Consider the following 14428-nt stretch of genomic DNA (forward strand, 5'->3'; position numbering starts at 1 on the left):
ATCTCCGGTAGAAAAATAAATTATTAAAAATAATTTTTATTCCGTTCCGACAAAAAATTATTCCATTCCGGTTAAAAAAAATACAATTCCGTTCCAAGTAAAATCTGCCATTCCGTTCCGTATTCCGAAAATTGCATTCCGAATATTAGTATTCCGTTCCGAGTATTCATTCCGTATTCCGTATTCCATTCCGACCAAAGGTGTAGGCCATGTTGAAATTTTCCCAACTCGCGGTTTGTTTCTGAAAAAATCTAATTTGAAGCCTTGAAAAATGTTTAGAAATTTATTAATATTTTCCAATTACGCTTTATCAATAAAAAATTGCATTTCTTGATAAAAATCGCAGGAACTGGTTTTCTTTGTCGCAAACGACGAGTTTACGGAGTTGATTTTTTTCTGTGTCGGTGGATGCGTAATTTATAATACAGAGTAGTTGACCCGATCAGCACAATACTGCTTGAATCCGAAATCACTAGCCGCCGTTCAAAAGCCAAAAATAAATCAAAACAACTGCAAATGACGAAATAAAACCTATCTACAGAGTACATCCTTGCACCGGGACAAATTAATCTCCAAAAAACAACAGGATAACAGCACCACGACAAAGACAGAAGCGCTGCATAGAAAACCGTTCAGTTTTCTTCCCCACAAATTTTTTTCTGGATAAACGTTCTTCCCAAAAAAATTTGGTGAATAAATTGTTGTCCGCTTAGACGATGGCGGCGGCATCGTGGATGTGCATTGTGGTGGTGTGCGGGAGGAGGGGCGGGCCGCGGTGGTGGTCGGAGGGGGTGGAGGCCGGGAGGGGCTCCGCGCGGTCCCCGGCGGGGGGGTGGTGGAGGCCCTGGCAGGGACACAGCCAGCCCAGCATCCAGCCCTGCCCGCAGACCTCGCGCAGCAGCTGCACGGCGTGCACGTCGCGCCGGTACGAGCCGGACTGCTTGAGCGCCTCGATGCCGGTCTCGTCCTTGATGATGGCCGACAGCTGGTCCACCAGCATCACGCACACGAACAACCCGAAGATGCAGCTCTCCACCATCAGACCCACCGTCCACATCCTAACAACACCACACCAACGTCCTTCAATTATACACAAAACGAATAGACAGATTATTATTGGTAAAAACTACAGAAATAATTACCAGAGTTATTTATACATACAGATTAAATCAGCATACACAAATTTATATCCACATTAAACATAAAAACCCTCACAGAAAGGAATTCTTCGCGCCGTTACCATCACTATTATCACACACTATACACAGAGCATGTAGTCAAAATTACAGAAAGAAATATATAAATTATTTTCAAATAAGACAATTATACGAGAACACTATTATCCAACGTACTCGTACACTAAACGTAAAGCCAACGTACACTATTATCACACACTATACATAGAGCATGCAGAAAAAATTACAGAAATAATATACAAATTACTTTCAAATAAGACAATTATAAGAGAAATTAATTAATAAAAATAAGTGAGTAGAAATTCTAATTACCGGTAGTTAATTTAGTTACCTCCTTGTTAGTTAATTTCTCTTCTAATTTTTCTTATTTGAAAACAATTTTTATATCTCCAATGAAAGATGAAAGGATTAATTAGGAATAAAATTTAAATAATTTTTGAGTGGAAATCTGTTAAAAGAGTACGTACAGCGAGGACTGCTGGAATCCGCCGGGCTGCTCGCAGTCCGTGCAGGTGGCCACCCACGAGTAGACGGTCAGGGCGCCGGCGTAGACGCTGGCCACGGCCACCCACACGAGGAACTGCAGGAAGTACTTCTGGTTGTAGGCGCCCACGCAGTTGTTGATCCACGGACCTGCAAGGGAATTTCAGGATTGCCTTCACAGCGCCATGCGTTATCATTAACATTATTTTTTTTAAATCAATATTATTATTATGGTTGTTTAGAATTTTTCCCTGGTATGTCCATTCTTCTACTCACAGTGGTGGTCCATTTTGCGGATGCAGCCCTGACAGATGCGGCAGTGGTGGGCGCGCGGCGGCCGGAACATGTCGCAGCGCTGACAGATCGTCATGTTCTTCCCATCCACACCGCTCTGCACAATTAACAAAATTGTAACTATTATCCACAAATTTTCGGTAACATTCCTCAAAATATTGTCCTGTTTAACAGCAGACCAGTTGTCCATAGATGTCGCAAATAATGATATTTATTACCGGTAAAATAAATGGAATAAAAATCCTCAAAGGAAAATCTTCAACAATCAAATCAGCTGCTGATTCCGAAAAATACAAATGATTTTTTACAATAATTCTGTGTAAATTGTTGTATTTATTTTCTTGGGAAGTTCTGTGAGACAGGCACATAAAAAGATTTTTGAACCTGTAAAATATAAAATATACATCGTTTAACTGCAAGAATTTATATATTTGATTATTTTTGAGAAATCTGGATGATTTAAGACTATTTTTTCTATTTAAATTTTTTCTATCTAATTTTTCTATTTAAATTTTTTCTATCTAATTTTTCTATTTAAATTTCTATTTAAGACTATATTTTCTATTTTATTTTTTCTATTTCTATCTATTTAAATTTATTTAGATTTATTTGGATCAAGAAAACTGCTTATAAAGCAAGCATAAGATCATAAAAAAGCTTGTTATATATAATTTCAAATCAAATTTAATTTTTTTTTTTTAATATATGAATACATTTTAATCGGCATCTGCCATTACACATAACAATACGCCTGCGCGGGTTTACACTAATAAAAGTTCCGAGTTTTAAACATTGAGAAAACAATGTTTAAAACTCGAACAGACGGATATCTTTCTACGCTCTGGCCGTCGAGACACTTGGGACATTTGGATTGGCTTTCTCGGAGCTAATCCGTTTCGTCGGCCGCAAGATTCGTGTCATTACCGGAGTAGCCTCGATCTACAGCCTTTTGAGACATAACGTTTAAGTTTAGCTGTAGTCAGAGGGAATGCAGCGCTGTTTTGGGTACATTTAACGCGTCCTAAACTACGAAAGACGTAATGATTTTGGATGTTTTTCAATGTTTAAAACTCGGAACTTTTATTAGTGTAAACCCGCGCAGGCGTATTATGTGGCAGATGCCGATTAAAATGTATTCAATCAAATTTAGTTACGCTACATCCTGTAAATAAAATCGATCAACGCAGCGGAAGGAATAAGTTATAAGTTAACCTGCGATGTGCGCGAGCGCGGATAGGCGCCCAGATAGACCCCGCTGAAATCGTAGAGATTCTCCGACTCCTCCGCATCCCCGTCCACCTCCGTGCCGCGGCTGTGCGAGTGCGTCTTGGAGGGGGCCTCCACCACGCTGATCTCCAATGAAGCGCGCGGCGCCATCCGCTCCGTTGGCGGCGGCGGCTGATGATGACTGTGGTGGTTGTGGCTGTTCTGGCGCTGCAGCCGCAACGACAGCCGATCCTTCTCGGCCGGCCGCGGCACCACCCCGGGATCGGTGAGCATGCAGCGGATGTGCGCCAGAAAGCACAGGAAGATGCACACGTTGAACAGCACCGCGTGCACCGTGCCCCATAAACTGCATCAAGAAATGTCGACTGATTAGAGAGAGTGTATTTTGATTTATCCGACGATAAACATTACAATTTCACGATACAATGGTCAGCGCCATATCAGATTATAACAACTTGCGCAACCGGCTCAAATAACCGGATATTTCAGAGTAAATCCACCATTGCGTCACGCACGTACGCTTTTTTACTCTGTAAACAGGCTATAAAAACCGGTTTTAAATTTGAAACATGAATTCGCTCGCTATCCGAAGGAACACCATGAGAACTGTACAGCAGAAATCGTATGTACAACAAGATCACGAGCGACAACTGCGACATTAATGATTTTTGGTGATTTTTCAATTTTTAAAATTTATTAAAATAATTAGGGAAAATTCTGCGCAAGCGTACTTTTGTATGCAATGGACGTTGCTGAAAAAAAAGTTATTTTTCGTAGTAAATTTAAAATGTAGAGTACCACTGGTCTCACTCACCTGCCATCCATGGTGTGCAGAACGAGCCAAAACACCACCACATAGTCCGCGTAGATTAGCGCCGCGTACGCCAACACCACCGTCATAATACCGCAGGGATCTTTGCGAAAAATGACCATTTTCCCCAATTATTATGTACAGAACTCACGATAAGAAATCTGACGGGATACCAGACGCAACGCTCTTCCCACCAGAACGTGCGCGAAACCCAGCCACAATCCCCTCACGTTATCATCATGCATCAGGTTTTCTTCTCTGCAGAATATCAACGCACTGACAGAAGAGACGGGAAAGGACGCACAGCACTTAGTGCCACAATTAGTAACTCCTGCGTCAATTAATTAGGGATAAAAATCAATAAGAAACGGCTGGAATATGGCAGCAGGCAGTGTGCGACGATGTTTTCGCTGCGTCTTTCCCAAACAATCGAACGCAACGTGCTGTGAATCCCGCAGTGCAGGCAGTGATGGCCGGGAGGCGGCGGGGTATCGATCGGCCCAGCCATGCGGCAATCAGCGCTAATTAGCCGGTGACGTAACGCCTCACCGCCCCCGCCGTCCACCATTACGCTCAAGTGATCGGATTAAATTTTATTGCTCTGCTTGAATATTGCATTGCTGGTGAAAAATTCATTTTCCACACGATGGTTTAAAAGTTTTACAACGTTGTTTGTTTCTCGCGTATTGTTGTGTCAAAAATTTAAATTGTTGCTGTTGGATTGTTGGCGGGAATAAATTCTGATGTGTGCTGCTAGAGAGTGACCGATTTGTGGCGAGGAGAAGGCAGAGACCGACAAGGTGTGACTGGACAGAAAACTGCGAAGCGTTTTTTTCTGCCTGGCAGTTTCGTCATTGTTGACGCAATCCCGAGCGAACGGTTGTTTGGTTTATGTTCTCCTTATGGGCAAAAGATGCCTGCTGTTCTGTAGATTGTTATTTTTCTCCGTGGGGCATCACCGAATCGCTTTTATTGCAGGATTTCGTGATCAACGTCTGCCCGTGGACAACGGTGGTTTTCCGTTGGGTTCTTCCCAGAATTCCTCTTCTTCCCGTGTTGGCCTTGCTCAAGCGTCGCCGCTGTTCGCACGGGGATGGCGTCCAATTTATCCACCTGGCAGCCGGATGAGAACGGTCTGCGGGAGATTATTCAGTTGTTGAAGGAATCCCAGTCCTCCGATAATCAAGTGCAGCGCGATGTTCAAACGGTAAAAAACACTCCTCAGCCATTCTCTGCGCTGGCGTTGCTCCATCTTCCTGGTTGTATTTGTAGAAACTGGAACAACTCAACCACCATCCGGATTTCAACAAGTATCTCATCTATATTATGACGCGGTGCAAAGCGGAAGGTAAAAACAGGACGATTTCTTCATGCTGTTTCTGTTAAATACGGCGCAGCCGGTAGTATGGCTGTTCTGGTACGGTGGCGCTGGGTAACTGGTACAGGGAAGCAGTACAGTTGTGGCGTTGGCTGACTGTGTTTGTTGATGTTTTTGTGCGTGTGCAGCGGAAACGACGCGGTCCCTGGCGGGATTGATCCTCAAGAACAACGTCCGGGTGAAGTGGGATGATTTCCATGCCAGCACGCAGAACCTGATCAAGACCGAGTGTATGGAGCAGCTGGCGGATAGTTCAGCGCTGATTCGCGCCACCATTGGCATCCTCACCACCACCATCGTTTCCAAAGGTAATTTCTGCAATTTATACTGTTTGGGGCCGTTTCTGAAGTGATTGGCTATGAAACTCATTTTATAAAAAATCTATGATTTTAAATTAATTTTTTTAAACAAATTTCCGAACATTTTTTCTGTAATAAGCAAGGAAATTAAATGAAAAATCATATTTTCTGATATTATTTTCTTAATAAATGGAATTCCGTTCTTATTATTGAATTGATAACCTTTTTAAACTAAATATTAATTTTAATTCCACCAGAAATTAAATAATAATTTAAAAAATTGACTTTGCTATTTAATGCAAATTCAGCCTGCGAAATGATTGATGCTCACAACGTCTGAAATTGATTTTATCCTTAATTTGCACAATATCACTCCTGTTCTTCGAATTCTCATTGCTGATTTGGATTTTGCAGCGGGATTAAAAACCTGGCCGGATTTGTTGCCGCGGTTATGCGCCTGGCTGGATTCCGGAGTGATGGAAGCCGTGGATGTAGGAAATGCGCTGGAAATACTGATTTTCAGCAGGGAAATGGCGAATGTGGGTGTGGTTGCAGGGCGCCTTCAGTACCCTGCAGAAGATCTGCGAGGACGCCACGGAGATGGACAGCAGCTACGGGGACGCGGCGACGCCGCAGCCGCTGGACGTGCTGGTGCCCAAGTTCATCCACTTCTTCTCCTACCAAGTGCCCAAGATCCGCGCCTACGCCCTGGCCTGCGTCAACTGCTTCATCCTGCACCGCATCGCGCCCATCCAGCCCCACATGGAGGAATTTCTCCAGGTATGCACCTGCTTCAGCCTTTTTTTTATCCGAATATCTCTGCAATTTAGACCATGTTTTGCCAATTTTTATTAATTTTATTTTCCGATTTTATCGACTATTTTTTGCTCTTCGATATGTTGTTATTTGACGGTGTTTTTATAATTCTTTGTAGGCATTTTTAGCAGTTTTTTTTCTGTTGATGTTTCTTCATCTGACGGCATTTTGGATTTTTTTTATAATTCTTTTTAACATTTTTGCTACCATTTTTTTACTGTTGATTGTTTGGCATTTTTTTCAGTTGACGGTATTTTTTTGAATTGTATTATCCAGTTTTTCACGATTTTTTTGCTGGTAGTGTTTTGCCGTATGACGGTATTTTGTAATATTATTTTTGACAGGCTACTTGGTGTTTTGTCGTTAGACGGGATTTTTTAAAATTATTTTCGCAGCATTTTTCTACTGTTTTCCCCGTGTTTATTTTTGTTCGTTATGTGGCATTAACATTCTTAATATTTAATAATTAGTATCGGATGTTTTCTCTGCAGAAACTGTTCAGTCTGGCGATGGACACGGATGCGGAAGTGAAGAAGCAGATCCTGCGCGCCATCGTCACCCTGCTGGAAGTGCAGCCGGATGTGCTGTACCGCGACCTGAACAGCATCATCGGCTTCATGCTGATGCGGACGCGCGACGACGACGAGATGGTGGCGCTGGAGGCCTGCGAGTTCTGGCTGAGCGTGGCCGACAACCAGGTGTGCCAGCAGGCGCTGATCCCGCATCTGCCGCAGCTGGTGCCGCTGCTGCTGGAGCGCATGTGCTACTCCGTCACCGACATGGTGCTGCTGCGCGCCGAGGAGGAGGAGGACGAGATGAAGCCCGACCGCCAGGAGGACATCCGGCCGCGCTTCCACAAGGCCAAGACGCACAGCTTCGACCATGTGCCCGGCCCGGCAGGTGAGGGGGGATGACGTGTGAGGCAGACGCCAGGATGACGACGATTTTGACTGTATCTGGAAAATATTCATAGAAATTCATCGAAATTAACCACAGAAAAATTTTGAATTTTTACTGCATCCCGAAAAAATTAATAGAAAATAAACAAAATTAACCAGAGAAAAATTTTGAATGTTTACTGTATCTGGAAAACACTAATAGAAAACCATCGAAGTTAACCACAGAAAAATTTTGAATTTTTACCGCATCTGGAAAGAAATGGAACAAAATTTCACAGAAAATCATCGAAATTATCCAGAGAAAATTTTTGCGTAGTTTTGATAATTTTGAAAAAAGCATAAGAATAAGCTGGGAAATTTATTGTAATGGCGATTAGCGGAATTGCGATAACAGTTGTATTTCATAAAATTAAACGAAAAATAAAATAACTTGAAAATTGACCAGAAAAAAATGAACAAGTACAGACAAAAATGTATAAGTACAGTAACAAAATTAATGATAATTATGCAGTTTTGTGAAAAATATTGATGAAATTCACATGGCGGAACGATGACTTACGGTTGAATTTGATCTCGTGAAACCAGAAAATGATATTCAGTTTTCCGAATTAGAGAGAAAACTTTTTGAAGAATAATATTTTTAAAAAATTACGGGAAGAAGTGTTATCCTTTTAACGCATTTTGGGGCGCATTTGGCAGGAGATCACGCACAGCCGGCGCCGGATGCGGATGACGCGGACGGCGACGACGACGACGAGGAGACGACGGAGTGGAATCTGCGCAAATGCTCGGCGGCCGCGCTGGACGTGCTGTCCAACGTGTTCCACGATAATCTGCTGCCGGTGCTGCTGCCGGTGCTGGACGTGATCCTCAAGAGTCCCGACTGGATGCGCAAGGAGTCCGCCATCCTGGCCCTCGGCGCCGTCGCCGAAGGTGCGCTCAAACCGTCCCAATTTGCTCGTGTTGTGATTTAATTCATTTAATCTTTTATTACTGTAATTATGTTGAATTATTTACGGTTAACTGTATTTAAACTGTGATTAATGTGCAGTAATTAATGTGAAATTTATCTAATACTTGGTTAATGTAATTATTATTTAAAATTTATTCAAATTTTAATTGAATTAATTGTTGAGTAATTTGATTTATTTATGGGCATTTAATCGATTTATTCTTTGATTAGTTGAGTGAATATTGAAATAATTTGATATTTTGATTTTTATTAATTAAATTATTTAAGTGACTTGATACGAGATGTATTTGTGTTGCAGGCTGCGCGGAAGGCATGTCCGGGCATCTGCCGGCGCTCTTCCCCTTCCTACTGCAGTGCATGCAGGATCCCAAGCCGTTGGTGCGCTCCATCACCTGCTGGACGCTGAGTCGGTATGCCGGCTGGATCGTCTCGGAGGATCCCGATCGCTACTTCAAGCCACTCCTCGGACTGGTCAGTAATTGCTGCATGATGGAAAGCATTATAAAAAAATACAATTATTATAACTCAGTATTGCTTCAGCTTGTTTTTTTGCACACATATACCCTGACTTCAATCCTTTTGTGCATTCCTGATTTTAAAATTATTGATTTGAACCCTAGTGAAAGTTTTTAATCGGAAGAAACATTTTCATACATAGCAAATTTAACAATGTACTGTACTACATTACACGGTGTTTTGCAGCTGCATTGATTTATTTTTCTTAAGGATTAATTTCAGTCTGAATTTAAGATGTTTGATTCAAACCTATTGATGTTTTGAATTTAGGGTAAATTTAATTTTCTGACAGGTGATCGGAACTTAATTTTCCATAATTAAACCGGGGGCATAATTCGATTTTCTTGCAATTTGTATAGTTTAATTTTGCTTGATTTCATTGGGTTTAATTTTTGTCAACTGAATACTAAATTAAAGCGTCCACTGCAGCTGCTGCTGCTATATTTAGCATATTTAACTAATTTAATGTCAGCCAATTTAATTTTACAAAATTTCTTTAAATATAAACCGTATTTAATTTTGGGAATTTAAATTGTTTAATCTGGATGTTTTTGAGTTTTGTCGAAAACTGAAATAATTTCCATCCGATTGAGGACTAGCTAGGACAAATAAATGAAGAGACTGGGTTAATTAAGCACGGTGTGTTTGCGGTTGTACAGCTGCTGCAGCGCGTGCTGGACTCCAACAAGAAGGTGCAGGAGGCCGGTTGCAGCGCCTTCGCCACGCTGGAGGAGGAGGCCGGAGTGCTGCTGGTGCCGCATCTGGACGTGATCGTGCGCAGTCTGGTGGCGGCCTTCAACAAGTACCAGAGCAAGAATTTATTGATCCTGTACGACGCCATCGGCACACTGGCCGAGTCCGTCGGCCACGAGCTGAACCGCGCCGAGTACATTGCACTGCTGATGGAGCCGCTCATCTTCAAGTGGAACGGCCTGCGGCCCGACGACAAATCCCTCTTCCCACTGCTGGAGTGCCTCTCCAGCGTCGCCACCGCCATGGCCACGGGGTTTATGCCCTACGTCGCGCCCGTCTTCCAGCGCAGTATGCAGCTCATCGAGCGCAGTATCCACGAGCAGAATGTAAGATTATAACGTCTGACAATTATTATTACTATTTTTTATGTAACATTTTATTCATCTTTATTTTGCTTGAAATTTAAATCGAATTTACAGTCCAGTAAAATTAATTCGGAAGCTACATTTTACCGAAATTAAGAAGAGATACGTCGAATTCAGATTCGCGTGAAATTGAAATTAAAATAAACGGTACTGTAATTTGTCCAATAAACTGCTGATTTATGTTTATTTATTTATTCCGTTGTAAAATTATAATTCTGTTATGTATGTCTGTTTAAGTGCTGATGCAGCGAGCAATTAGGAAAATTGTGTTTGACTGTTGTGGGCGTCGTGGGTGGTTTTTGATGGTTGAATTGTGGGTTGCAGCTGTTCCTGCAGCATCCGGACCTGCACGAGTCGCCGGACCGTGACTGTCTGATCGTGGCGCTGGATCTGGTCAGCGGGCTGTCGGAGGGCGTCGGCAGCCACCTGGAGCCGCTGGTCATCAACAGCAAGCTCATGCTGGCCGTCCAGCACTGCATTCGCGTACGTTACGACCTGTATACAATATATATTTTAATACATATAATTGATTACAAAATAAATGTTAGTAATTAAAATAATTGTTAGTAAAAAAATTATTGGTTAATGAATAAGAATTATTACCTAACATGTGGGTGATGCGAAGAGTGATGGTGTGACAGGATCCGGTGCCGGAAGTGCGGCAGAGCGCCTTCGCTCTGATCGGGGATCTGGCCAAGGCGGCGTTCAACGCGGAGCGGCCCTTCCTGAGTGAGTGGCGCTCTGGCGCAGCGTTTGATCACGGAGAATGAGGACGCGAGTGAAACGGGTGTTGAATGGCGTTTTGCAGATGACTTCATCATGGCGATGGCGCAGAACATGAACCCGGAGCAGCTGTCGGTGTGCAACAACGCCACCTGGGCCCTGGGCGAGGTCTCCATCCGGCTGGGCGCCGACATCCGCCAGTACGTCCACCTGGTCCTCGAGTCCCTCATCTGCCTCATGAACCGGCCCAACACGCAGAAGACCCTCCTGGAGAACACCGGTAAGTACCCCTTGATCATTGAGCAGTCGAATTCAATCGAAATTTAGGCAACGCAATCAGTTTGAGCTGGAAATTAAATTATTAAATTGCAAAAGTGCAATTATTGACTACTCTGTAGTAAACAAAATCAGCTTTACACTGAATTACAATAAAATAAATACAGCGATTAGATAATTCAGTTCAATTTGAAATTAAAATAAATTCGGGGGATATAGAAATGTAATTAATCCAGCTTGAAATTTGAAATTGAGTGGAATGAAATGAATTAAAGAAAATGAAATTATACATGACTTGCGTGTAATGAATTCAGTTTTCGATTAAATAAGCTATGTTTTCAGACAATAATCGCGCGATACTCATGTGCGTTACATTTTTTTAATTATGCTGGTTGTGAATATCAATTAGATTACGTTAATTATTCAATAAAAAATTAATTTAATTTAAAAAAATAATTAAATAAAAGAACATTCAGTAAAGAATTAATTAAATTAATGTATTTGTTTGTATAAATTACTGTTGACTTTTTAACGGCCGGATAATTGTCCTCATCGGCAACGCTGTGCATCCATGCCCGATCTGTAAAAGGAGCTTCGGAATGTCCGCTCTGTTTCGCTGATGACAGGGGCGGAGCTGGCATGGGCGTACTAGTGCGTTGCAGACGAGGGGAATTATTGGTCGCTGGGTGTGCAATTACGACTGGGTCTGGAGTTCGCCGGCGGGGCCGGTGTGACCAATCTTGAGCATTCTGTAGCCATCACGCTGGGCCGGCTGGGCTGGGCCTGCCCCGATCTGCTGGCCAACCAGCTGCACTTCTTCATCAAGCCCTGGTGCCACGCCCTCCGCAACGTCCGCGACAACGACGAGAAAGCCAGCGCCTTCCGGTACGTTGATTTATTAGTATATATTCAGTAAAATCAGCTACTGTCTGAGACGTTACCGTGTCGTCCATAAATGCCGATAATTCTTATTCAGCCACTTACCGCTGAAACCGCCAAATTAATCTTATCTGATTTAACCGTTAATGTAACTGAATTTGTTGCAACCTGTCGTGAATTGAATTGTGTTTAGATGTGAGTGTGTTTTTGTGGAAAACTGTCAACAATGTCATCGATTTCAGCTTGGGTTTAATTTTATTTATTTGAAATTGGATTTAAATTTTACCTGCTTGATAATAGTGCCGTATGGCGTATGCGGCTGTAGCGTTGCGTGGCTGGTGTACAATGTAATACGCACTTTTTTGATTGCCTGGCAGGGGTCTGTGCATGATGATCGGGAGCCGCGCCAATCCGCTGGAGCTGCAGGATTTCGTGGCCTTCTGCGACGGTGTGGCCTCCTGGATCTCGCCCGATCAGGAACTCAAGGGCATGTTCCAACAGGTATGATTCATTAGTTAACTGCTGTAGTTTGCCGTTCATCAACTACGTTTAATTTGACGATATTACTGCTCGCTTAATTCCTTATGATACGTATCGGTCATTTGTTGGCCTTTGTTGATGTTTTTCCTTGTTGTGTTGTGTACGAAAAACAGTTGTGACGATATTTGTTTCGGTATTACTGTAATAACCACGATCAAGTAAAAATGCAATGGCTTAAATATCTACAATTAAATTTACAATGTAATCAGAAGAACTTTAATTACAATTTACGAATGAAACCTGAATAAATTGCCGTCGGGATTTTTATGGGAAGGAGAGCGTTAATTGGTCATGATGTGTAGATTCTGTCGACGTACAAGGCGGCGGCGCCGGCGGAGCAGTGGCCGGCCTTCATGGAGCAGTTCCCCGCGGTGGTGCGCGACCGGCTGCAGAAGCACTACGGCCTGTGAAGCTTTTCCCCGACAACCTGTAGTTCCGCCTGGCAATGACGACGGGGACGCGATGGTCAATAGGCACGTCGTCGGTGGAGTAAGGACGCGATGTAGGAGAAGATGCGACGGGATCGTCGGTTAGGTCGTCAACTCGTCGGTGTAGGGATGCGTTGTTGCGTTGTTTAATCTGTGATTAGGAAGTAAGTGTGTTTTGTTCTTTCGGTTTGGTTTCTTTCTTTGGTAATTATCTCGGCTCTGTGGATTGATTTGTGTTCGACTGGGAATTCCGTTTGCGGCTGATATGGCGCGACCAGCACCCGTGTACGTGTAGGCCGGGGGCGGGTCAGCGTGTGTAATGTGTTTTTTTTACAAAAACGATACATGTGATAGGGTTTTTAGCTTTGTTTTGCGCCGGCTTTTTGAGTGCTGATTATTTTTGTAAACACGACTGGGGAGCTGCTCGTTGGTGGTTTGTAATGGTGACGGTTAATTCGGTTAGTTGGTGATGCTATCGATGGTTTTGTTTCAATGCGACGTCCCCTGTAGGATTCGATGCGATGCGATTGACGTGGATTGCTCCTCGGTTGTCTTTTTTTGTTTGTTTTCTAATAAATTTCCTCCAGTGTCCGACGCTGTGGATCGGTGCTGCTGCCGGTCGTACTGATCATGAAGCATTTACTCGTCAGCCGTAAAAGTGTTGAACGAGAAACAGTATTGCCGTATCTAAGGGGCATTCATTGGTAATTATCGTAATCTTACGTTTATCATAATCTCTGCATTCATAAAAAACGAAATGTGAACAATTAATACACAAGAAACTTGAGGAATAATGATGAGTGTGAACAACAGGCTGCGAGAAAGCGGTCGTGACGAGTCCGCAACTGAATTGCCTGCCTTCTGGTCATCCGTGATTAGACACGGAATAGAGCATGGATACCGCCAATCGGCTCAGTGTGGATACACCATACATGGAGCCAGCGCCAGTCCTCATTGACCCACAACTGCAGTTTCCCATTCCCCTCGAAATCGCTAAACCTGCAACGTACAACGGGCCCGCTTACCGTTGCGGAGGTGGTACCGTGGTAGTCCGGCTCATGAGGAGCGCTGCATTCAAGCAGTTATCGGACTTATCGCTGTCGGAATAACCGACAGCAAGGGATGGAGGATCTATGTCAATGATCTGCGGTTAGTGGCGGCCACTGGTGTGACAGACAAATGCAGGAGGCTCATAGTGGTCTTTATTGTACAAATAAAGGGAGCAAATGCCGCGTGATTGCGGAAGAAAGAACAACAAAGCCAATGTCTGGCATGAAATCAGCAAGTCAAGTTGCTGCGAGCGAGTTCTAACGCGTAATGAAAATGTAGAGAGAGAAAGAGCTGGCGGCAACGGCGTCACGCTGGCCAGACATGTGGAATGTGATGCGCAGACTGGACTCGTATCCAACGCGAGCGTATGAGCGCTGAGTCATACAGCGAGAGAGAAGCGAGAGAGCAAGTATGCTCAGTGAGTGCGCCCGCGGTAGATCCGCTAGGCGGAGAGTGCAGTGCAGCCACTCACTGTATTCCTGTATTATGTAAACTACTGTATTCCTATTCCTACAGGAAAAG

General features: G+C 43.3%; 2 protein-coding genes across 2 annotated transcripts; one reads left to right on the forward strand and one right to left on the reverse strand.

Annotated features, from left to right (window-relative positions):
- Nucleotides 1–442: 442 nt before the first annotated feature.
- On the reverse strand, nt 443–4451 carry LOC129599271 (palmitoyltransferase ZDHHC3-like). The gene is made up of 5 exons (XM_055497460.1): nt 4015–4451; nt 3186–3546; nt 1956–2070; nt 1664–1829; nt 443–1058 (listed from the first exon to the last, which is right to left on the reverse strand). Exons 1-5 carry the CDS (start codon nt 4131–4133, stop codon nt 710–712), a joined length of 1110 nt encoding a protein of 369 aa, XP_055353435.1. The 5' UTR covers nt 4134–4451; the 3' UTR covers nt 443–709.
- A 177-nt stretch (nt 4452–4628) lies between these two features.
- On the forward strand, nt 4629–13446 carry LOC129599270 (transportin-2-like). Its single transcript, XM_055497459.1, has 16 exons — nt 4629–4811; nt 4990–5218; nt 5284–5359; nt 5518–5697; nt 6103–6179; nt 6244–6468; nt 6996–7404; nt 8103–8336; nt 8675–8847; nt 9552–9971; nt 10335–10493; nt 10652–10739; nt 10819–11013; nt 11765–11894; nt 12266–12389; nt 12731–13446. Exons 2-16 carry the CDS (start codon nt 5105–5107, stop codon nt 12836–12838), a joined length of 2712 nt encoding a protein of 903 aa, XP_055353434.1. The 5' UTR covers nt 4629–4811; nt 4990–5104; the 3' UTR covers nt 12839–13446.
- The last annotated feature ends 982 nt before the right edge of the window (nt 13447–14428 follow it).

The sequence above is a fragment of the Paramacrobiotus metropolitanus genome, unplaced genomic scaffold (assembly GCF_019649055.1).
Source record: "Paramacrobiotus metropolitanus isolate TYO unplaced genomic scaffold, Prichtersi_v1.0 Parri_scaffold0000142, whole genome shotgun sequence".
Lineage (NCBI taxonomy): Eukaryota > Metazoa > Tardigrada > Eutardigrada > Parachela > Macrobiotidae > Paramacrobiotus > Paramacrobiotus metropolitanus.